Source organism: Sclerotinia sclerotiorum, genomic scaffold (genome assembly GCF_000146945.2).
Source record: "Sclerotinia sclerotiorum 1980 UF-70 scaffold_15 genomic scaffold, whole genome shotgun sequence".
NCBI classification, from domain to species: Eukaryota; Fungi; Ascomycota; class Leotiomycetes; order Helotiales; family Sclerotiniaceae; genus Sclerotinia; species Sclerotinia sclerotiorum.
This window is the reverse complement of record NW_001820821.1, coordinates 359,892-384,956: the sequence shown is the minus strand read 5'-3', so window position 1 is coordinate 384,956 and position 25,065 is coordinate 359,892. Positions and strand designations below refer to the sequence as shown.

Here is a 25,065-nt window from a genome sequence, read left to right as displayed (position 1 = left end):
GACTTATCAAATGTCGTGATTCATATTAATGGTATTTTTGCATACTTCTATCATCATATAAGATATTCACACTCGAATGTAGAAAGTTTCAAGAAGGATCTTGAGTTTTTATACTCCCGGTGAGCTCCCGAGAGCCTCAGTGTCCTGATAACTTTAATTTCTTCATGTGGCCCGTGCATTACAACCCCATATATCAACTTCAAGTGTGTTCGATGATGTGATGGAAATACCAGATATCAATTTCCTACCTCTCATACTTGTTCCACCAGCTAACCCCCACCACTTCCACCAGACCTCTTCAACTCCGAGATCAAACTTCAACTCCACAGCAATATCGATATCTATATCAAAAGCTCCATTCTCTCGTTTCCTAAACTCACCATATTACGCTACATCATACCACACCACCACCATACCCCAAACAAATCACCATCATAACTCGGGATATTTCTCCATCCCATCCCGTCCCATCCAGCCAGCCATCCCATCCCATCCCATCCCATCAAACCCAAACTCCAACCCAAACTCCAACCCCAACCATGAAACCATGACACCACAACCACAACCACAACCACCAACATCAACATCAACATCAACACCAATTCCCAACGTCAACTTAACTCCAAACTCAACTCCCAAACCTCCAACCGAGATCCCAAACACCACGTGCACCACCACCACCACCACCACCGCCACCACCACTACAATGCCATCTCGATCCTCATCTCCATCTTCAACATTCGTTTCTGGATCTCGATCTCAACCTCGATCTCTTCCCCCTAATGTCGTTTTTGCACCGTCTACTTTGTATATTTTCCTTGCGGATATTGGTCATGAATCGCTTTGTGAGTAGATTTTGGTTTTTTGGGGGACAGTGGGTTTTGGATCATTTATCTGATGTTTTGTCAGCTGATTGGTTACTAGTTGGTGACTTTTTATGTAATGTTTTTCTATCTTTTTCCTTGAATTTCAATTTCATTAATCTCGTAAATTTTACTTTGTTTTATTCAAAGTCATAGAACACAGATATATACATCAATATAAATACTAATTTTTCATTTTCATCATCTAGTTCATTGGGGATATCTTCTTACTTCGCCTCCACCCCCGCCTACTAGTACCCCGTTTCTTGCTCCTGTGACTGGTACTATATGTACGTCCTTTCTTTCTCTTTTCTCGCTTCTTTCCCCCTTCTTTCTACCCTCACCCATTTCCCTTTCCCTCCCCTCACTCCAAGCCACCCCAAACCACCCCCTCCCCCCTCAAAAGGCCCTCTTAAGTAACACCCCGCCCCCAAAATCTAGTCCACATAACCAACCCCACCGGACCCTGGACCTACCAATCGCACACGCTCCCCCTCTCCCAACTCTCAAAATTCATCCCCACGCTCCTCTTCATCCTCAAACTATCCCCTATAGACAGTATTCTCTACCCAGCACTCTCCTCTCGCCTCGCCGTCCTAGGTCTCGAAACCCAACTGGAATGTTTAGAATTAAGTATTTCCTCGGATTCTGATTCCTCCTCTTCACACTCAAACTCAAATTCAAACTCAAACCCAAACCCTCCCTCACAATCCAAAACCCCAGATTCCCATCTCCTCACCTCAACAACACAAGATGGAAAACAAACACCCCCAAATATATCAACACAAATCTGGACTCTCCATACCCTCCGTACCCTCGAAGAAGAAGGCTATATCTCCTTCCCGGAACATGTGCTTCAGACCATGAGTTCGAAATATGTGGTTGAGTGTATTGAGAGTGAGGCTGTGGCGGGAGCAGGTTGGTATAGGATGAGGGGGGCTGTGGGGTGGGAGAGGAGTGCTTGGGTTGGGGAGTGAGGTGTTGATGGAGTTAGGAAGGGAGAGGAGGGGGAGAGGGGGAAGGGAAGTGAGAGATGGGGTGGGGAGGGGAAGTGAGGGGGTGGATGCGTTAGATGTTTATTTGATTGTAGAATTTATAGTGAAGGAAGGATAGAATAGGATATTATATTACTTCCAGTATTATCATCACCATTATCATCATACACATAAACATCCCACACAAAGTGATATTAAATTACAAAATCCAGATTTCTCCCTCTCGATTGATTACTCTACCCCCTTCTACACATATACTTACTACTACACTCACAATACTCGAGTAACAAAACATTCTATACCAATCAATCAATCAATAGATAATACCAGTTGTAGCAGTCATCTAAATCTAAAATCTAAAACTTTCCATCATTTCATTCGCTATGCATATGCATATGCATGTATATATATATATATACCTAAGTATATATAAGTATAAGTATCTATCTATCCACAAACTGCACTATACGCTATGCCACTGATATAAACACTAACCCAAACACATTCATAACCAACTAATCAATCAAACACACCCCACCCCTCTCCTCTTACGACTACTCAATTTTTCAAACCCCCATCAAACATCCACCCGTCCATCTACCTATCCATCATTCCCAATCCATATATCCATACATCCACATATCCCATTCCCCTCCTCGAAACAATCTCCAAACCACCCAACCTGAAAACATCCAACCCCATAAAAAGAATCACATACATTCTCATGCAAGTAGTAAAATGACTTTCCCTTCGCTAAATGTAAGACTTATATATTCACGATCAATCAAACATAAACTCTCTTCCCTTCTCCTCCTCTCCTCTCCTCTCATCCCTCTCAGACGGAAATTCCAACCATATATTCATTCCCAACGTGGTATCAAAAAATAAAAGTAAAACTAAAACCATGCAAACGCAACCGCAACCCCCCCCCCCCCCCCCAAAAAGTATTTGGAGATGAATAATGTATTTCAATATGTAAAATATTTCTCAAAAGAGAACCCTAGTAAGAATTATAAAAAATCTCATTGCATAAAGCAAATATACATCCATCTCCAACGAGCAAGAAACAAATATCGTAAAAGTAGTTTTGTTCAAAGTAATGGATGAGAAACGTTTTGACGTAGAATAAATATTCGGAGTATTCAAAGAAGTATTAAAATCCAGCAGTGCTCTTCTTACGTCTTCCAAAGAATCGACTTGCGAATGTACTTTCCTCCTTTGCGTGAACAAAAGGTTTAGGTTCTACGGATGGAGGTGGTTCCGAGTTTCGTAAAAAGTCTGCCAGATCACTTGTTTGAGATCTGAATTTCACTGGAACAGGTTCGCGAGATTCATAAGGTTTCCTAATGACATTGGAGTTTGAAGTTGCTCTCGGAACTTCGGATTGTTGGGAATAATTTTCATGAGTACTGCCACCAGCAGGAGCATTAAATTGATGATTAATTGAAGCAGAAGGTGTATGTTTCGTGGATGTCGTACGGGATGACATTGAATGTGATGTTTTGTGTTGCTGAACCTGAGAAATAGAGCCACTTCTAGTGAAACGCGAAGAAAAGCTGGGCTTTTTCTTAGGCGGCTTTTGAGCTTCTGCAAAGACAGAAGTCATCTTCGGTGAAGGTGGTGGAGGTACATTTCGTAGGAAGTCGGCCAAGGATTCTTCTTGTATGGGTGCCGGTCTAGAGGAATGTTCGAATTCACTATCTTCTTCATCACTGAAGTCAATAGCATATGGATCCCTCACTCTTCGTGTCTTTCGTTTCGGCATCATATCTTCATCGTCGTCGAAATTCATACCACCTTGCGTGGGCATGGGCTTGTTCGCCTTATTAGAGCTGTTTAGGAGTCCTGTCTGTGAAGTAACCGAGGAATGATTTGTGGGTGCGTAGGTAGATGATTGGCTGTATCTAGCATCAGGTAGAGATGCATCTATAGCCTTACCACCGGCAAAACCAGACATTTGATCAGAGTCCATTGTAGATCTAAACGGAGCAACAGTACGTGGTATACGATGACCGCCAACTTCATCAGGACCGGCCCTTACAAAGTCGATAAGATCGGTGATAGAATCTTTGCCTACGGTGGCATCACGAGGTTGTAATTTATTTGGTCTGCCCGATCGACCAGCAGATGATGCCGCTCGTGCGGGAAGAGCGGCAACGGGACCCACACGAGGTATTGAGCCACTAACGTTTCTCGGGGTCCCATTGGTTCCTTTGTGGAGATTACTGGTTATTAGCGGTCGAGCAATATCACTCGCGGCGCTTGAACTTGATCGTGAGTGAATTCCTTCCCTCTTCAAAGGAATTGCGGGACCTGTGGATCGAATGAAATCAGAGAAATCTCCCAGTGAATCTTGATCAGTTCTTGCATCTCTTGGTGCGACATTAGGACCTTTTAAGGAGCCACTAGGAGGATGGGAGTGCAATCCAGTGTGCTTGCTCACTGATGGTGAATGTGTGCGTCCGGAAGCAGATCGGGGGACGGGAATGGCTGTCAAACTCAATGGGGAATCTGGACTTTCAATAGCACGCATGTTTTGTGGTGTTAATGTGTATTGAATGGTCTCGCCTCCTCGAATTAATTCTTCAAACGACTTTGAATCGCCAACACTGCTCATCGCCGAAACACCACTTTCTTGAGATACTCGTCGTTGTCTGTCACGAGGAGTAGAAGAGGAAATGACACTGGATGTGCAAGAGGGTTGATGGGCTTTGTGCTGGGTTTCAAGTATGGCCTTGCGTGATACTTCCTCACCCACAGAGCGCGGAGATGAAGTACGACGCACTGAAGATGAACGAGGGATACTCTTGAACATCCCCGGAGAACTGCTCTCTTTTACAATTGGCAGAACTGTTGGATTTTCATTCACAGAATTGGCCATTGTACGAGAGACCGACCTTGGAGGTGGCTCAAATGAGTTCTTTGCACCCTGATGTGTCATTTGACCATCTTGCTCAATTCCTCGAATATTCGAGTTCGAGAAGCCACTCAGTGATTGGCTCTTATTAGCTTGTTGCCTGGCGGCTCCTTTCATGTTTTCTCGGTAATTCTGTGGGGTTGGAGGGGCGGCGAGCACAAATGGTGTCGATATAAAGGCCGCGGGTTTAAAGGAAGGATAGTTCTGAGACATAGGACTAGGATCTACGTCAACTCCCTGCATTGCAGCTGCAAGCTCTGATGGTACAGCTGTCAATGGAGAGTCATCTCCAGCTAATTCCCTTTCATCCACCTCGGATATCGAGTCGGTAGTTGTCTTGACAGGCATTGAGCTTAAGTTGGAGCCAGTTCGAGCTAATGGAGAACTATTCGAGCTCCTAAAGTGCGGGCTTGTTCCTCGAGAAGAAAGTTCTGTTATAATAGGTGAATGGATACTAGTAGGACGAGACATCGAGGCACCTCGCCCAGGAATGAAATCTGTCGCATCAAAGGGGTCTTGGCGTGACCTTGTTGTAGGACTCTTCGCTGTGTTAACATCAATCAAACGCAGTGAATGAATACTTGGTGATTGAGCATTAGAGTGTAGGCTGGAACGTGAAGAGGAATCTCTATCATCGGGAGAAACTCGACCACCAAAAGAGATACGTGAGGAAGTCATGATTTGCGGTTCCTCAACAAATTCGAAATCGGAATCCATATCCTTACTCGTGTCATCAAATTCCGTGGTGTCATCCGCGAGCTCATGCTTCGATTCCGGTACAGCACTCTTTCCTTTACTTAAAACTTCTTCATCTTCTTCCCCTACATCTTTCTCAGATTCTGCGGGAGTGATCGTGCCATTCATGACCGCGGCTCCAATTTGGGGTGGGCTCATCGAGTCCTCCTCGCGCGAAACTGCTTCCTTGGTATCTCGGGAGAAAAGTGACGTAACTGCAGATGGGATGGGAGGCGGTAACGAGTTTGCACGTTTTCTCGACTTTGAAGGGCTAGCGGCGAAAATCGGGGTTGGTGGTTGGGAAGAATTAGGTGTAGGAAGATTGTGCGATGCATTCGTGAAAATCACCATACTCTTCGGTCGCCGAGAAAAGGGTAAATATTCTGTCTCTGAAGCATCATCTTCTTCTTCATTATCACTTTGTGGGACTAGTCCTGGTATTTCAATCTCTCTAACATCGTCCACAGTCATTGGCAATGGAACCATAGCAGCTTGTTCGTGCTTAGCCAAAGCGTCGAACGATGTTTCTCGTAGTTCCCCGTCATCACTTGAAGAGATACTGGCCGCTTGGGCTGGCTCCGAGATAGGCCGTGCTGAATTGCCCGTAATTTCTCTCGAAGAATGTGAATGACTCATGGACTCTGAATTTGTTGAGGAACGGACGCGCTTTTTCCAGTCTTTCCAAAGTTTTCCCAATATTCGATCCGATCCGACTCGCTCCATATCAATATCCTCTACGACTACACGTTCCGCGATATCAGTTTGTCTAATAGTGCCATCGCGCTCCTCTTGCTCATATTTCATGCGAAGTCGGGTATAGGCCGCCTGTCCTGCTACAATAAGTATCTGTTCACCCATGAATTCCAATATAGACGTTAAGAAGATAGCAACAGCTGGAGAGACGATTCCGGTTTCATTCTCACGATCCCCAGATTCTAAGGAACCATTGAGATGCTCTTGCGCTGTATATCGATCCTCGTCTTCTTCTTCCATATCCCCCAATGATGAATAAACCATACACCTCAATCTCGTACGCTTCCACACCAGTTCGAGGTCCCAATCTCGGCTTGATTGGCCTTCCCTCTCGGATGACAATAATTCATCATCTCCACTTCCACCCAAATATTCTCGAAGCTCACTATCGGCTCCTCTAACGGCGTCTCTTGCAAGTCTCGGCTTCAGAACCTCAGTAACAGCTGGGCGTAATGATACCAGTGAAGTTGATTTCGATGCCGAGAGGAAATTTAGTACAAGTTGGTCAAGAAATGTATTGACAAGTTTGAGAGCAGCGGTTGATACTAATGCAGTTTCTCCCGAGGGCTTAATTCCATGTTGATCAAGCCAAGCATCCGCTGTGCTATCATGGTCATTCGTAACGATTTGTGAAGCCGCTGAAGAGGCAATGTAAACTGGCTCTGGTGAGATTGAGAGAGGCGGAGAGAGTAAACCCGTGGAAGTGCTAGCCGTCGAAGGTCCATCGCTCGAAATGCTGCGAGATCTACCAACTCGCCGACTAGAGTTCGCCATCCGTGCGGATTGTTGCGCCGATTGTGAAGTATGCATAATTAATATTGGATTAGGCTGAATGGTTATCGTTGATCCTCCCAAATTGATCCTCCAAATTGACTTATTTATGACCAGCAAAAAGTAGGAGCGAATGAAAGTCGTCAATTAGGGTGATGTCGAACGACTGTTTTGGATGAGTTGATCAGGTCAAATGGGACATTGAGAAAAAGTGCTCAGATCTGAGTAATCCCCTGTATTAACAGCTTTCAGTGCAAATCAGTATAGGCAATTATATATATCAACAAGACAAAAACGTATGATATAGGTATGTGAATTGGTAGGACTGTATAAGTTTATCTGGAAGAGGGCTCGTGTAGGCAGTCAATGCACAGGAACTGACTCGAGGTAAGGTAATTCATGTGGTGATAGCGCCTTGAATCATATACAAATTAAAAGCTGGAGACTGTGATGATTGGAGAGTATTCCAAAAGAAAAGGTATAAGCTTGTCAAATGGAGAAACAAAACTTGTGATTTGTGAGGAAAAGTCAAGCATATCTAGACACAGCTTCCCAAAATGAATACCCACAAAAAGGAAGATTGGTGGTGATGAGATGGAACAATTTTTTGAGCGTACCTGGTTACCAAGATCCAAAGAGATCCAATGTTCCGAGGGCGGAAATAGCCAATAGGAAGGAAGGATATCTGGACCCAAAACTATTTTTTAAGGTTAATGACTTTTTTTTTTTGATATGATATTAATTATAGAGAGGTAGAGATAAAATTGCTTGTGGTGTGTTTGTTGAAAGAAGAGACCTTCATCCCGAAGAGGATGACGGATGATGGAGATGGATGATTGAAAAGTCTAGGAAAAGAGTGTAAACAGAATCAGGACCCCAAATAGGTTGAGTTGCATTAAGGTGTCAGATAGATGCATACTTTTTTTTCAGCGGAGGAACCAGCGGGAGGAACTAGAAAAGTCTAGGATCTGTGAACTTTCCCTGCGAGAAATAGCACTGCGCTAACAAAAGACCCTGAAGCGACAGTATTCTTTTGGGTAAAGTGTGCGAATGTCAAACATTCAGGGGGTACATGCTTTTCATTTGAGGCGCGGTACAGTACAAGGTGGAGAATGAAAGGGACGTCTGGAGGCGGAGGATGGGATGAAAAGGTCAATTACCGAAGTACCGGGTTATTGGCGGCTTGTCTTGAATCGTTTAGATCAAATGGGTGATGACACTGATGAGAAGCGACTGGACTAGAATATGACGGAGTGATACGATTTGATATAAAAATATTTTACTACTAGCTTTTGGCAGTTGCTACTCCAGTATACCCACTACTGATGATCCGTGTTCGGAATGCTTCTATCATTGCTATAATACCGTAAGACTATGTAGGATGATGATCCGATCTCCGAAAGCATTTCCGAGGGTACATGACTGCTGATACATATATGAGTAATGGAGGGTAGAGATTATCTATTTATGACTGTGATTATGTGTGTTGAAGGCCCAAGTTGTCATAGCTGAAGCTGACGGTTGATTAAAAGGATTCCTGGGGAAGGCTTAGTAGTATCTTGTGCAATACAACGTAATAATGTTCATAATGGGCAATGTCTTTGTAGGAGGATGGTACGTAGTAGGTAGTTGTAATAAGATTGTTTGATTGACCAGATTTGATCCTCGAAATACCCATCGACGACTTGTTTACACGAAAACTGAAGCTAGGAAAACACATCTAACCATCAACCAAGGATCGGATGGCAAAACCACCAAATAACAGACACCCGTTGAGGCTGGTGCCAAGGCTGCTATAGTCGTAGACGAAGATATCCCGAGTAGCGTAGCCTAGAAATAAAAGCTACTCTGTGCTACTAGAATACGATTCAGTCTAGTCAACCATATCTGTGATCTGAGTATTTATAAGTTTTGAGTAGTCAATTGGTGCAAGGCTTATTTTTGTAGGTAGCAGAGCATACCTCTACAGTAGTATTCTAACTTTGATATTGGAGACGTCAGTACCTTATTATCTATCATTTATTTTAGTAATATCCGGCAATCCATAGACCTTAAAAGATGGGCCATTGTTGGGCGTAAAAAGAAGGTGCGGAGTATTCGTATTTACGTGATAGTGATATGGACTACTCTGTGGTTCTTCCTTCACACGCATACCACTGGATTCGGCCACTACTGTCTCAGTCGTTACTCAAGAAGGAAATACACTTGACTCCTTTTCACATACATACCTAGTACCTTCCTTGTTAGGAGCGAAGCTTCAAATTATAACTTATGACATACATGATATAGCTGGATGTAGAATCCTTCGTAAATGTCTTGAAGTTTAAAGCTTCGTGGCTCGCTTCTTCCCCACTTTGCTTGAAGTTTAGTTCGTCCTTGGTAATTATGCCATTATAGAAACGATCTTCAATTAAAACTTTCCGAGACTTCAACAGCCTTGAAATTTGATGACGACGATGTAGATTCTACTCGGGTTATTCCTTGTACTCACTCATACTTATTACTGATTGATCATTGTCGCATCGAGACTATCACATATAGAGCTCTTAATATAATTGATTAAGCCATGTCTATATTACAGGTGGTATCATGGGGGCTTTTCGAAGGCTGCAATGTGCTGTTTCAAGAGAGATCAGCTCAATGAGGTTGTACGAAAATGACTTCGTTTGCGAAGAACCTCCATGATGTTGCAGTAGCTTGGATGAAAAAAAAATACCTTTTGCACCTGCATATTCCATGCAGCATCCTCTCCACCTTTTCCTTATCACTGCAGCATCTCTGATTGACTCCGCGGGTCGTAACGCTTTATCATGATTCATCATGCACATTTCCAGGTTTCAATATTTTCAATGCTCGCTCTTGAGTCTTGATCCAAAAAATTAAGAGTCTTGGTAAAACGATCAGTTGGAAATCACTGGGCAATTATGAAACAAATTTCAACTGAAAGCTTATTAGTGTGCTGACTTTCTTTTCTTCTAAGATCGGACCCGTTTACCTCCCACACGGGAATTTTCCTCAAGTTGCTTTTTGGGATTATGCAAGTCAGCAGCCGTAAGAACAAAAGTTGATGACTTGTATGGGGCTACGAAGTCCAACAGGGATAAGATTTCTTAGCGGTGTTCCAGCACCAACCATCCATCCAAATAGCAAGCCTTTTAACAACGAACTTTAGAAAAAGAAAGCCGGTTTAAAAAAAAATATATTTAAAAAGGAAGTGTTGGAGGGCGTAAAAAGAGAAAACTATTATAAACCACAAGGATTCAAGTCTAGGCTAAGGAGATACTACCGTAACATTCAGTTTTGATACAGAGCATGTTTCCATTTATATCTTTACGCCATATGCTTAAAGCTCCGACAGTAGCATAGCGCCAAATGGGGTCGGACCACTGTGGCCGTCTTCTAGAAAAGTTCATCAACCTACCAAAATTCACGTCACACACGTGGAACCCAAGCAACATTGCAACTCAACCATAAATTCCATACTGCCCAATGGTAAATCGATAACAAAGCTTACTACGCCATCGTTGATTATTCGCATCTGCATATATCAGACTACATACATTACCTCTACCCTTCTCATCTCCGTCTCATCCCGTGTCTGCAAGAAGAGTCAGCAATCTCGGGGCACAGTTTCCCACCGATTACATATGCACACCCCTACTTTACTCTACCTGAGTGACACTTTCAGGATTGTTTGAAGAAATGTCAAGTAACACAAATCTCACTCTCACTCTCACTCGCAAGGCAGACATTCCTCCAACTCACCGATCGCCATGACAAAGGTCTAGATTCCCAGTCAACACTTGGACCGGTACTTCCTTGGGTTGATATTGGTAGATTCTCGTGTTCAAGGGAATCCAAAAAAGTTCCAATTCCAGGATAACCTCAAGATTCTTGAACTCAGCTTGCGTAACATCGCATAATAAGTTAACTTCATTGTCCTCAATAGTCTTGTCGATTCATTCATGCCACGGACATCGTCCATGACTCTATCGACCAAAATCGACCATAAAAGTCAGTGCACAAGGCATTTTCCCCAAATACAAAATGCTCAGTTCCAGTTTAACTCCGAGATCAGACCCAACTCAAAATACAGGATACCCCGCAAGACAACTGCCGAGTCCTTCTCGATTTCCATAACCACTTGGTCTATTTCCTCACAGCACAGCTCTCCTGAGCATTTCACTTCGTTCCGGATCGTCCATCGTAAGTGCTTTGTATTCAATCTGTGCTTGCATGTAGGAACCATCTTTCGTTCCTTCCATGTATGCCAAGTGCCAATAAACTTCGTACTTCAGTTCGTCGTCTTCTAACATCATCTGATCGTTGAAATCACGGACAATTTCATCAATCTTGTTATCCTCGTTGGATTTAGCAGTGCCAAGTCCCATGTTTGTCAACTTCCTTAAAATTTCGTCGATATCATCAACGATAGAACTGCTGTTATGCTCCCCTGGCCGTACTCCACAATCCTCAAATGATTGAGATAGGGCATTGATCCGTCCATCGTGTACCTAAAAGATGTTAATAACTTGATCAAAGAATTAACCACCTATACCCAGATTCACCTGGACACCGAGCATACAACCATCAACTTACACCACGAATATAGGCCTCCTCCACCGTACCAACCGGAAATTCTACCGTCTCCATCTCTATCAAACGATCACAATAAGAAGCCCTAATCGCCATTTCTCTCTGAGCCAAACAATCTACACACCATCTAGGAGTTAGCAAGAAAAGGGTGAATGGATCCAGTTCGCCATCTTGGTAACAGGAAACTAATTGTTTGTCTCTAATATCCCTACCATCATCGCGGTAGCAGTGGCTGCATGCGCCATGAAGGTATTGCATGGGGTTTTGAAAGTGGGGCGAAGTAGGAACTTGACTTTGAACCTCTGATCTCCCGGCATGTGGCGATATCTCCAAGTCCATTTCCATCTTGGTAAAAAGTGCAGTAGATCTCGTTTTATTTCGTCGTTTGTTTATTTATTTGTTTATCCGTTGCGTGATGTGGAAGATTGTCAAATTTGCGCGCGCAAAAATCGATGAAATGTTTGAATTGTTTGGCTGTTTGTAAGAAGTTGCAACATTCTGTGGTAACTGGGGAGATGGCTCTGTTTATATAATTTTATAGGTGAATTCACCCGACGACGATGATGTGCGCAGGTGATTCATTACAAACTTCGGTCAGTGGCCGGGTTTATTTGAGTGTGAGTGCCTATTTTGACGCTAGACACGTGTCCATACTCCATTTTCAGTGCCTTCAGACGAGATCCGTTCGAGCGTTGATTCGCTTTCCATTTTATGTCTCAGGTAAGACGTGAATGCATTCTCTATATAATGCCATGGATTAGCACTCTGTTTCTTTATATTTTAATTCATTCACCAGTTTTACTGATTTACTTCAAAGATGAAAGGGGTTTGCTTCCCGCACTGCCGTCCATTATTTGGCTTGAGAAACTCGAATAGTGCCGAGTTTGTTTTCCAGTGGTGGAGGTCATTAGGAGAGGTCATTTTCGTAAATGGAAACCTGCAAATGACAGCTAAAACTACCTATTATCCTAGCTTCTCGCGCGTTCGAATTCTTGTGGTTAACATCATTTTGATGGCTTGGGGGTGAAAGTTCACGTGATCGCATCGCTATGTCCCCAAAGTCTCGAATAGCTTGGAAGTTGACTTTGTCGTTGTTGAAATTCATATGGTGCGATGAGGAGGAAATATAGTGGCGTGGTTGCTTTGTTTTGTCTTGATTTGAATTCTCATTCCACTGTGAAGCTGCGGAGGACATCGAAAAACCCAGCAAGACGACGACGAACACCGAACCTTCGGCGGCTGAACAAAAGATTGTGGTTCAATACTCGCAATAAATATTAGAGTAAATACCCGAGTAGCAACCTTTTAACTTTCAATACCTCGTTTAACAACTGTTGGCAATCGGGGTATGGCAGCTTTTTTTTCCTGAAACGTTACACGAATCGCTAAAGCTTAAACCTTTCTATGTTTCAAATTACTACAATTTGATACACAACCTTTCAATAATATATTAGATCGAAAGCCGAAGAACAGGTTGGCTTTAGGGGTATTCAATTCTTGTCGTTTGTTTGCCTGCTTGTGCTGGGAGAAATACCTGCCAAATATGGTGTGGTATATAGTCCAGCCACCACTCGACGCGGCCATACACCGACTCCTTGGCCGGGGAATCACGTGTTTATGATTCTTCATGTTCCCTTTCTTCCGCGAAGAACGGAATCAGGGTTTGAGAATAATGAAAGGCAGTGATTTGTCCTAATTGTTGCACATTTTGGTCCCTCACATCATTGCTCTAAATCAAAAGTCGTATCCTTATGCTAGAAAAGCTTATGCTATAGAGTATAGATTAGATAACGAGAGTGATGAAGATCTCCCCCGCGTGGTATGGACCTATGAGTGGGCCAAACTTTGATACTGCCCCCCATGCTCGGCTAGCACTACGACACGCGAGAGAGACATTTCCGGCCTAAAACTCCACAAAATTGACAGACTATCTATGATCAATCACTTCCACACAACTCCTTGTGGAACCAAACCATAAGCTCTTTCACTAAGCCGCGGTCTTCTCGGGCTCGAAAGGAGCACCCGACTTCACTTCCCAGTCTTCAACCATCTTTAGCACATTTCTACGCTTCCCATCGTATTTAACCAATTTCATCCACTCCTCCAAACTCTTGATGCGATTAGGATGGATGCGATCCAGGATAGCAAGGTCTCGTTTGGGCGTAACGCCCTCGCCCCAATAGCGCCACCACGCCGCGAAATTATCCGCCCAGAGCATGACAGACTCATCTCGGTGTACATCTGGGCCAAGACTCCAGTTGACATAGGCATTGGGATACGGCTCAGCAAATTTCCTATAGTCCTCGTGGGTCAAATACTCGTGCACACCTTTCTTGCCCGTGACCTTGGTGAAGATCTTCGCGACCTCGGCAAAGCTGACAGTATCCGTTACAACTGACAGGTCAAAACCAGCAGATTCGGATGGATTGTCAAAAATCCAGAGGTTGTAGACCCCAACATCTTGAAGGGCAATGAAAGGGATTTTGCCATCCTCTGGGATTAAATTAGCCTCAATATACGCTAGAAACATTTTAGGGGGCTTGAAGTGCTTACTTGAGGGATTTTTCCAAACAAAAGTCCCATCCGATTCTTCGATGGGTACGAGCAAGCCACCTAGGAGCATATCCATATACGGCCCAGTGGTAAAGAGCGACGTCTTCATGCCCTCTTGTCCCTGCGCAAGAATAAACTCCCCAATTCTTCCCTTGCTAGTCATATGACCACAATGATAATCCTCATTCCACTTAGCAAGCTTAAGACCATACTCAATATTCGCCCAAACATAATGCTGTACCCCTTCGCCTCGGGCGATCTCATAGGCCCTAAAACCGTAAAAGAGCTCGTCTTTCTCGCCGAGCGTGAACCCGTCTGTATTAACCCAGGCACCATATACACCGCGGAAAGCTCGGTGGAGGTCTTTTTGGTTGTCCTGGTGGCCTTGGATTAGAGTCACGTTTCCGAGTGCGATGAGTTCTTTTGCGCGGGGTGAGTTGGTGTCTCGGGTTAGGATTCGCACGGTGTAGCGGCCGCTTTGGGCGAGGGCTATATTTTTATTTTTTTATGTTAGTGGGTGGGATTGGGATTGGGACTGGTTTATGGGGTCTATGTGCTATGTGCTATGGTACTTACCTTTTACTACAGGAATACCTTGGGCACCTGTGCCGCCGATAACGAGGATTTCTTTTAATGCTGCCATTGTGTGTATGTCAAAGTTGACTGGACTAGACTGGAGGATTTGTTGAAATTTTTGGAAGTTTTGAAGATTGGATTGCTTGAAAGCTGTGTGTGTGTGTTTTGCTGTCTCTTGTTGTGATGAGATGTGATGAGATGAGATGGGTGTGTCTGTTGTTTATATATTCGTTTTGGTCTTGTGTTTCTTGCTGTGTGTATATACTGTATATTGTAAGCATCTACTACAAGCATTTACTGCAAGCATCTATTGTATCCATTTCCATTTCCTGTATCCATTTACTAAAAGCAAATACTGTATACTATAAGCAATTACAACAAGCATCTACAGCAACAATACCATGATGAGTAAGACGAGACCTTCCTTACCTTGCCTTACCTTACCTTACCTTACCTTGCCTTACCTTACCTTACCTTACCTTTCCTTACCAAAGAACTGCATAGGTATGCATAGGTATGTGCAATATTGCTTGCATCTCTGTAGATCAAGTTGAATCTAGTATAGTTGTATAGTTGTACTCTGCTTTACTTTTGGGATGTTTCCTTTCTTGGGGTATCTTTTATAAGTGTTGGGTATTATCTTTTTATGTTGTAAAGTGTTTGTATTAAAAGTTGTTTATATTAAAAAGTTTTTATATGTTAAAGATTATTTAAATAGATTTATTTATTTATTTATTTATTTATTTATTTATTTATTTATTTATTTATTTATTTATTTATTTATTTATTTATTTATTTATTTATTTATTTATTTATTTATTTATTTAAAATTTATTTAAAATTTATTGTATAAATATATATAAGTAGATTTTGAATGTTTTAAATTTTTTTACAATTTTTATCAATTAGGATATTAATAATTGAATTTTAGGTTTTTAATTTTTGTAAAAACTTATATTGAAATTTTAAATAATCTTTTAATAATAAATTTATTTTTTAGAAAAGAACTTTTGTTATTATTATAATATATTATAAATTAAATATTTATTTATTTATATAATATTATTATAAAGATTTAATTATAAAATTATTTTTAAAATACAAATTATAAATAATGATTAATTAAGATATTGAAAATTGAACTTTTGATTTTAGAATTTATATAAATTGTTAAAAGGAATAGAAGTTACCGGTACTAATCACGTGTCGTGATTAGTAATACGGTTACCTAAACAGGCTAGATTAGACGAACCATAAGCAGGCATATTGGTCCCCTCCGAGGATACCAAGAGGAGATCTTAATATGCCTACAGACGTAGTAATATAGTCAATATAGAGGCCTCTTCCACCCAATCTTTTAATAGGTTATGAGCCCGGTTAGCATGGCCTCTGGACATAATTGACGCGATCATTATCACAATCCAACTCGCGGAGTTGAAGAGTGCGCGGCACTACCTTACGATCAGCACGCGGTGCTGTGATCACTACTACCATCAACTCGCGGAGTTGAAAGAGCACGCGGTGCTACTTACGAATAAAACGTACGCGGTACGACAGAAAACACGCGGTGCAAATTATACTTATATTTACAATCTGTGTGGATTTATCTATACAGAAAAAGGGGAAGAAAAACCTTGCAAATTCTCTGCATAGATACCAAGATGGACGAAATCAAAGAGCAAACGAAAAGCATCCCGAACCTCACCCAAGAGACCCACGATCGATGGTTTCGACAAATGAAAATACAATTGAAAGGAAAGGATTGGTTCTATACGATTGAGTCTACATTGCAAGAGCATGCTAAGGTTGGAGGAGTTGGGATGGAAGTCGATGGTACCGAAGTTTTCCCGATCCTCGAAGGAAGCAAAGTCGTGAACATCAGGCTTAACCTCGATAAGAAGGCCAAATATTTGAAAGATGAAGCTAGTGCACTATCGTACATGTGCAGATCACTCAGTGACGACGATGAAGCGCTTGTTGATGAGTACGATACAGCACGAACATTATGGAACTACCTGAAGTCAAAGTACTCAAGAACTAGTGATATCACAGCCAATTCGTACTTAACAATGATCCAAACATTTACCTTCAAGCCTACTAGCCATCCAGAGATGACCGTTATTGAAGCCTGGGATAAACTGAAAGAATACCGACGCAAGCTTGGTGCTGCCAACCCCGCATTCAAGGATTCATACAGAGACGAAGCTCTATTTTTAGTTCTGACTAGAAGCCTACCAAGCGAATACCAAACAACAATCGATGCTATGAGCGTTCAAAGCACGCTAGCAGTGGAAGACAAGATCAAATATCTCACAGCTAAAGAACTCAGCATTCAAGAGACAGAACAAGCCCATACTGCTAGCGGAAAGTACGTAATCCCAAATCGACGAGGAGAACGCAGAGGATCAAGCCCATTTGCAAAGCAAGAACAAGACGATGAAGCCAAAACCTATGTTTGCCACCTGTGTGAGCACGAAGGGCACTTTCTACGTGATTGCAAAGATCTCACACTCGCACAAGCTCTGATCCGCAAACACTATAAAGCCCAGCAACGGAAAGCAACACTTAGAAAGACAACCAAAGTGTCATTTCCTAAGAAAAGAAGTAATCAAGCTCATCTTGCAGATGGCGAAAGTCTTTTAGTTGATCTCGATTCATCAGAAAGCGAAGAAGAGTCTGATGACGAAGAGTGCCATGTCTCTAAAGAACTCATTCGTAAGACCACCCCTTCTCGTTGGTACGCAGATACCGGCGCTTCCTCACACATGTCTGATCAACTTTCACTCTTTAGAGATATCAAGAAGATAAAGAGAAAGACGATAAAAGTTGGTGGGGGAGTTATGTACTGTGATCGGATAGGTACTGCTGCAATGGAGCTAGGAAATGGTGGTATGGTTTTACTCTCAAAGACGTTGTATGTACCGGGATTAGGAGTCAATCTCCTCTCCGGCAAGAAGATCTGTGAAGCTGGACTCAAGGGCAGGTTCAATTCAGATCGTATGTACTTTCGAAAGAATGGAATAAATATCATCAAAGCAAAAATGGATAGAGGAATTTATATGATCTCGGATATCGCGAAAGGATATGAAGATGTCGCTCTACAGAGCACAGAGATTATTAGTGATATTGAATCGAACGAGATCACTCTAGACACCTCCTTAGACAAGAACAAAAAGGATCTAGAAACTTATCTACTATGGCACAGACGATTTAACCATCTTGGCCCAGAGAAAATACGGAATCTCCATAAAGTTACTACACTGGGAAAGCCGATCAAAGTCCCATCCAAAATCCCTGTATGCGAAGTGTGTGCGCTCACCAAGATGAAGAATCTAATCCCAAAACAACTCAGTCCTCACAAGACGAAAAGATTAGAGCTTATTCATTTTGATATCGCTGGCCCATTCCCAAGGTCTTTACGAGGAAACCGCTATTTCCTATTGATCATAGACAGCTGGACAAGAGTGAATTGGATTTTGACCTTGAAGACAAAAGATGAAGCTATACCGAGATTGAAGAAATGGAAAACCGAATTAGAACTTGGCATTGGTGATGAGATAGTAGCCGCTCGAACTGATAATGCACCAGAGCTAATCCAAGCCGTTAAGGAGTGGAACTCTGGGACCCGATCAGAACTGACTACCGTAGCATCATCTCATCAAAATGGAACTGCTGAAAGAAACATCGGCACTGCCGAAGCCGATATGAGAGCTATGCTAAAGGAAGCTGGATTGCCATTGGAATTCTGGGACGAAGCTGTTGAATATGATGCACACTGCAGGAATAGAACGAACACTGGACCGATCATTGACGACAGCGTTGTAAGCCCAATCGAAGCGTTTACTGGATCAACCCCCGACATCACCCATTGTAGAGTCTGGGGGAGCAAGTGTTATGCATATATCAATCCAAAGACAATCCCGAAGGACCAACGGCACGACAAATTACGAGATACAGCTCGAGTAGGCATCTTTATGGGATACTCGCACACGACCAATAAGCATGTTAAGGTGTACTCGCCAGAGCTAGGCTACACTGTACGAGCAAGCCGAGTGACTATAGACGAATCCAAAAAGGGCGGAGACTTAGACCTAAGAATAAGAAACTCTGTATCAGGACCCCAAGGTACAAAAAATATCATCCCTGATAGGAGACCCAGAGGTAGACCTCACAAGGTACAAGAAGTACAAGAATCCCCACTCGAATCCTTACAAGATACTGCTACCCCTGAACCCCCGAAAGTAGTAATTCCCAGCGCATCTAAAGTAGACAATATCCAGCAATTCAACGAAGACAGTGAAGGGAATATCATCGAAATCGATCCATCCACAGACCCAATACTATCTCCAGGAACAAAAGAGATAGACATACTAGATACTGCACCTGTAACCAATCAATCCTCAACCGAAACCTCAACTACACCTATGGATATAGACACCCCTGAAAGATACTCTTTTCGGAAACGCAAGCGAGACGATAGTGAGCCAGATGAGCATGTCCAGAAACTGATAAGAGCAATGATAGCGATACTCTCAGCAGACCCTGATGGAAGTGCTATCGAACATGCTATGATCTCCATACCCCTTACATCTAGGATCGACCCGAGCGTTAAAACAAAACTATCCGAAAACCTTCAAGTGATCTTAGGGAGCTCTACAGACGAGGATACAGCTTTCCCCGCAGAACAGATTCTAGGAATCCCTATTCCTAACACATATAATCAGGCAGTCTCGGACCCTGAATATGGTGAAAAATGGAAGCGAGCTATCGAAGAGGAAATCAGCTCATTGATTGCAAATGGTACCTGGGAAGAGTATATTCTGCCGAAAGGAGGGAATCTTGTTTCAACAAAATGGGTATTCACAATAAAGACGAAGGACAACAAGGTCGAGAGATTCAAAGCACGGCTGGTAGCAAGAGGGTTTAGTCAAGTTCTCGGAAAAGACTACAATGAGACCTTCGCTCCTACAGTACGACTCGATACACTCCGTTTGTTCTTAGCGATCGTTGCGAAAGAGAACTTGGAATGCTGGCACTTCGATATAAAGAACGCTTTTACAGAATCTCATCTCAAGGAAGAAATATACCTCGCGCCACCTCAAGGAGTCAATGTATCAAATGGGTACGTTTTACGCGCATTGAGAAGTTTATATGGCCTTAAGCAAGCGGGACGAGATTGGAGTCAACTTCTAAAGTCCGAATTGATCAATTGGGGCTTCACTCAGAGTCTCGCTGACCCATGTCTCTATACATTCGCCGCTCGCCAACTCAATTTGCTAGTATATGTTGATGATATAATTGCCTCCTCGACTTCAAAGAATCAACTCGATTGGTTCTCTGTAATACTCTCCTCGCGCTTCAATGCCAAGAACCTGGGGGAGATTAGTAAGATTCTAGGCATTAGAGTTATAAGAGATCGAGCAAACAGATCACTCACATTGGACCAAGAAGAGTATCTGGAAGCTATGCTAACCAAATTCGGAATCTCGCACGCTCAGCACCATGCTAAGAAGATACCCGCTGCCGACTACTCATGTTTACGACCCGCTACTGAAGATGACGAACTGATTGATGTTACTGAATATCAACAAGCCATAGGTAGTCTTATTCACCCAATGGTATACACAAGACCAGACATCTCCTTCGTACTAGGCCGGCTATCACAGTACATGGCAAAGCCAGCAAAATGCCATGGGATAGGAGTAAAGAACCTAATGCGATACCTGAGAGCTACGATCACTCAGAAACTCAAATATGGACCTGAGGGAGTACAGTACCAAATCGCAAAGGAATACAACCTATCAGCAGATACTATAAAAGTCTTCACTGACGCAGATTGGGCAAGTGATCGATATGATCGGAAAAGTATTTCTGGGGGAGTTGCTATGTTTTATGGAGGACCGATATCGTGGGCTAGCAAGAAGCAGAATTCAGTAGCAACGTCAAGTGCTGAGTCCGAATACATATCAATGGCGATGTTCACCAAGCAAGGGAGATGGTTAGCTCAAATGCTCAAAGACCTTGGAAAGGCGGAATACGTATCTACACACGGAGACACTGTTCAGATACTAGGCGACAATCAAGGAGCAATAGCTCTAACCAAGAACCCGCACCTGCATGAGCGATCAAAGCATATTGATATATGCTACCACTTTATCAGGGATCTTACTGAAAAAGAAAAGGTAGTGACTAGCTATATCAATACGTCAGATATGGTAGCAGACGGGATGACCAAACCCCTAGCAAGAGTAGCATTCGAAAGGTTCAAAGAGATGTTAGGATTGAGACAATAGAGATGCGGAGGATTGGGGAGATCGAAGGTGGTAACTCCTATGGGGGAGTGTTAAAAGGAATAGAAGTTACCGGTACTAATCACGTGTCGTGATTAGTAATACGGTTACCTAAACAGGCTAGATTAGACGAACCATAAGCAGGCATATTGGTCCCCTCCGAGGATACCAAGAGGAGATCTTAATATGCCTACAGACGTAGTAATATAGTCAATATAGAGGCCTCTTCCACCCAATCTTTTAATATAAATAATATTTATATATAGATTTTAAATAATTTAAAAAGTTTAATATTCTATTTTAAAATATTTTTCATTTATTTTATTTTTCTTTATCAAAAATAATAAAAATATAATATCTATAAATATAATTTTTAAAATTTTAAATATAAATGAATTAATTATATATAATAATTAAATTTTTAAATTTTTAAATTTTCATTAATTAAAATATTAAAAACTTGAAATTGTGATTTTAAATTTATATAAATAAAGTTTAATATAAACTTTGAAATAATTTAAAAATTAAAAATTATTTTTTTAAAAATATCTATACAATATTATGATTTATTAAATAAATTGATTTTTTTGAAAAATATATATATATATTTAATTAAAATATTATAAATTTTCAATAAATAATTTTTTTAAATAATTTAAAATTTAAAATCTTAATCTTTTATATAATATTTAAATAAAATTTTATAATTATTTTTAAAATATTTTTTAGATTTTTTAGATTTTCTTAAATATATATATATAAATAAGGAAATTATTAAGATTGACTATTAATACTTTTAATACAGAAAGTGGTCCTAAATGTGGGGTGGCCCAAAAGTAGAGTACTAGCCCTATTCATAGTTATGGGGCATCTCGAGTCAAGATCATTGATTAGTGAACACACCTTTTTACACTCAACTTTTATGACAAACTTCTTCGTTTTGGTCATAGCGGCTGTGTATGCCCTTTTGGGATTACTGATCATACTGCTGCGAATATTAGGGCCTATCGCCGATGCTACCTACTCACAGGCTTTGTAAGCCTACTGTATCGGACTGATTACAATACATGCTCTGGGAGTTGTTTCAGCCAATGCTTCGTGACCACCAGCTGTCACTCAGGTTACATCTATCAATCTCGACTCGGATGAATATATCCTTTAGACATGGATCAGCTTAGATAACTGCTCTTTAGTTTGCAGTTCTATACAGATCATGTTGATTAGATTGCTACCGGTACGAATGTTAGGCCGGCTGAAAGGATCTAAGGTTTGCAAGCAGGATTTGATCAAAGACTCTCTGAGATGTAGCCCACTAATGATTCATAAGATTATTAATCACGACAATTTTACCAATGTCAAGCACCCACTTCTACTCGCGTCAATTGCATATAAAGGCCCATTTTCTTCATAATCATCAAAACATCAGCAACATTCTTACAAATTCAGCTTCGAAATCAAATATGACCCAACGCCGCATTTTCGTGGTTGGTGCTACTGGCGCCCAAGGTTTACCTGTATGCCGTGGGCTCGCAAAGGACGGTGGATACAGCTTGCGCGTCCTGACGCGGGACTCTACATCATCTCGGGCACAAGAGCTTGCTAAGCTTGGAGATGTCGAGTTCGTCGAGGGAACCTTTGCCAGTGAAGGAGATCTCCGCAAGGGGCTTACAGGGTGCTGGGGAGCCTTCATCAACATCGATGGGTTCAACTGCGGCGAAAAAACTGAGACCTACTGGACAATCCGCTCTTATGAGCTAGCGGTCGAGCTCGGTATCAAGTTTTTCGTGTTTGGTAACCTTGACTATGTCTACAAGAAGAGCGGCTACAAGCCGGAATTTCGCGTTGGACACTATGATGGCAAAGGCCGTCTTGCGGAGTGGATGTTACAGCAGAGAAAGGACAACAACATGGGGGTCTCCATTTTCACTACGGGTCCGTACATTGAGATGACGATCACGGCGAAGAGTGCCATGACCCCGCAGTTCGAGGACGGGGTTGTCATTTGGAGAGTTCCGCTTGGCGAAGGCGCGGTTCCACACGTGGCCCTCGATGATTGCGAGCACTACGTCCGCTGGTTATTTGATCACCCTGAGGAGTCCGACGGGATGGACCTAGAAGTCTCCATTGATCATATCCACTACAAAGATCTGGTCACAGCATTCGAAAAAGTAACCGGCAAACCAGCCCGCTACATTGATGTCCCAAAAGATGTCTATTTCAAGTACATACCACTTCCCGACGACGCACCGGCCGGATATAACGCCGATCCAAATGATCCCGCAACTATGAGCTTCCAAGAAAATTTTTCTGGGTTTTGGACTATGTGGGCTAATTCAGGAGGAAATAAGGGTGTTATCAAGAGAGACTACGCGCTGTTGGATAGGATTCATCCAAATAGAATTAAGACTGCTGAAGAATTCTTCAGGAGGGAGGATGAGAAACTCCGGGCTGCTGGTCGAGGGGGATTGTTTGAAGTTATTCAGTCCAACAGCCTGGACATGATTTTGAAGGCGTCTGCGGATAACAGAACGGGAAGGTTGTAGATGGCTGAATGGAGTCGACTGGAAGCATGGCTAGGGTTGTCTCGCGCTGGATTTGAGGTGCATGTTTTTGCGTTTAGTTTTAGTGGTGTGGTGGTGATGATGCAATGATTTCGTTATCCGCAATGTGCTCAGCGCGAGCTAAATCTATATAAACTATCCATATATAAGGATTCCATGTCAGGGTTATCGCAATACAATACTAGTTAAATGGATGAATCGTTATACATGTATCCGAAGCCTGTGAGATATCCGTCGCTTCGCTTAATAGGTAATCTTATATATAATTACTTAAGGCATGGCTAACCTAAGAGCACTTATATTATATTAGGTTCATTTTGTAACTACTTCGATTATTGTTTATAATAATTATAAGTATAAGTATAAGTATCTATCCCATAATTTCATAATTCGCAAAAGTTGCGAAGTTGCTATGGTAGGTATATATATATATGCTCCTTTACGTACAAAAATCATGGCTATAGCTGCAGATGTGGCTATGACGTAAGGTTAATATTGTCCGATTCCGGTCCATGTTCAGGCCTGGGTTGTGTTTGTGAGTAGAATAGAATTTAATGTGTTTGTATTTTGTATTTTGTATTTTGTATTTTGTATTTTGTATTTTGTATTTTGTATTTTGTATTTTGTATTTTGTATTTTGTATTTTGTATTTTGTATTTTGTATTTTGTTTGTATTTTTCGTTTGGGCTTGGGATTGTTGTTTATATCTGGTCTTAGTTTTAATGTATGATTAAGATCTTATATGGGAAATGGGAGATGGGAAATGGTAATTTTATATTATTGTTGGAGGTTTTGTAGTGATGGGATGGGATGAGATGGGATGAGATGTGTGGCTGTATATGTATATGTAATTATATGGAAAGGAGTTACTAGCTGCCAGAAAAGAAAACTACTTTTGATTTGATAAGCTTATGGTTATTGGTTTAGTTATGTGTATTGTTGTTGTAGCGACTTGCACAGTCTAAAGGCCTCAAGGGTGAGAAATATTAAGGGATTGAAATTGGGAAATTGTTAACCTTATGCGCGGAGTAATCATATGGTGGGTGGTGATAAGATGATGTAATATGATATAATAAGTGATATGCTTCTGTAGCGTTATTCATAACTCTATTTATTTAATTATAGATCTAGATTTAAATAATATTTGCAATTGGGATCAAAAGTGGTAAGTTTACCACTGATTGCTAAACGAGGTAAGTATGGAAAGCTAAAGAGTTGATATTCGGGGTATTTATTGTAAGTATTAAGTTTTTCTATCAAAGTTTCAAAGATTATTGATACTGATAGTCGATATTTCGAACTATGCGGACGTTAATGACTATCTTAGACTGGTATGGTATCATCCATAATAAATCTTCGCCGTACCGCTCTATCTAGATCTATCTCCATTTCCTCCACTTCACTTCACTTCACCGTACCACCCATCAAAATCTCGCAAACCCCTCATCATCCAAC

General features: G+C 41.7%; 6 protein-coding genes across 6 annotated transcripts; 2 read left to right on the top strand and 4 right to left on the bottom strand.

Annotated features, from left to right (window-relative positions):
- Positions 1-432: 432 nt before the first annotated feature.
- On the bottom strand, positions 433-1,211 carry SS1G_10198 (predicted protein; the record flags this gene model as incomplete). The annotated part of the gene is made up of 3 exons (XM_001588601.1): positions 433-746; positions 922-961; positions 1,095-1,211. 3 exons carry the CDS (start codon positions 1,209-1,211, stop codon positions 433-435), a joined length of 471 nt encoding a protein of 156 aa, XP_001588651.1.
- Positions 1,212-3,011: 1,800 nt separating this feature from the next.
- On the bottom strand, positions 3,012-7,073 carry SS1G_10197 (hypothetical protein; the record flags this gene model as incomplete). Its single annotated transcript, XM_001588600.1, has 1 exon — positions 3,012-7,073. One exon carries the CDS (start codon positions 7,071-7,073, stop codon positions 3,012-3,014), a length of 4,062 nt encoding a protein of 1,353 aa, XP_001588650.1.
- Positions 7,074-11,191: 4,118 nt separating this feature from the next.
- On the bottom strand, positions 11,192-11,975 carry SS1G_10196 (predicted protein; the record flags this gene model as incomplete). Its single annotated transcript, XM_001588599.1, has 3 exons — positions 11,192-11,548; positions 11,634-11,746; positions 11,843-11,975. The coding sequence occupies 3 exons, from the start codon at positions 11,973-11,975 to the stop codon at positions 11,192-11,194; spliced, it is 603 nt and encodes a 200-aa protein (XP_001588649.1).
- A 1,642-nt stretch (positions 11,976-13,617) lies between these two features.
- SS1G_10195 (hypothetical protein) lies at positions 13,618-14,826 on the bottom strand (the record flags this gene model as incomplete). The annotated part of the gene is made up of 2 exons (XM_001588598.1): positions 13,618-14,672; positions 14,760-14,826. The coding sequence occupies 2 exons, from the start codon at positions 14,824-14,826 to the stop codon at positions 13,618-13,620; spliced, it is 1,122 nt and encodes a 373-aa protein (XP_001588648.1).
- Positions 14,827-16,420: 1,594 nt separating this feature from the next.
- On the top strand, positions 16,421-21,052 carry SS1G_10194 (hypothetical protein; the record flags this gene model as incomplete). The annotated part of the gene is made up of 1 exon (XM_001588597.1): positions 16,421-21,052. One exon carries the CDS (start codon positions 16,421-16,423, stop codon positions 21,050-21,052), a length of 4,632 nt encoding a protein of 1,543 aa, XP_001588647.1.
- Positions 21,053-22,509: 1,457 nt separating this feature from the next.
- Positions 22,510-23,592, top strand: SS1G_10193 (hypothetical protein; the record flags this gene model as incomplete). Its single annotated transcript, XM_001588596.1, has 1 exon — positions 22,510-23,592. One exon carries the CDS (start codon positions 22,510-22,512, stop codon positions 23,590-23,592), a length of 1,083 nt encoding a protein of 360 aa, XP_001588646.1.
- Between the last annotated feature and the right edge of the window lie 1,473 nt (positions 23,593-25,065).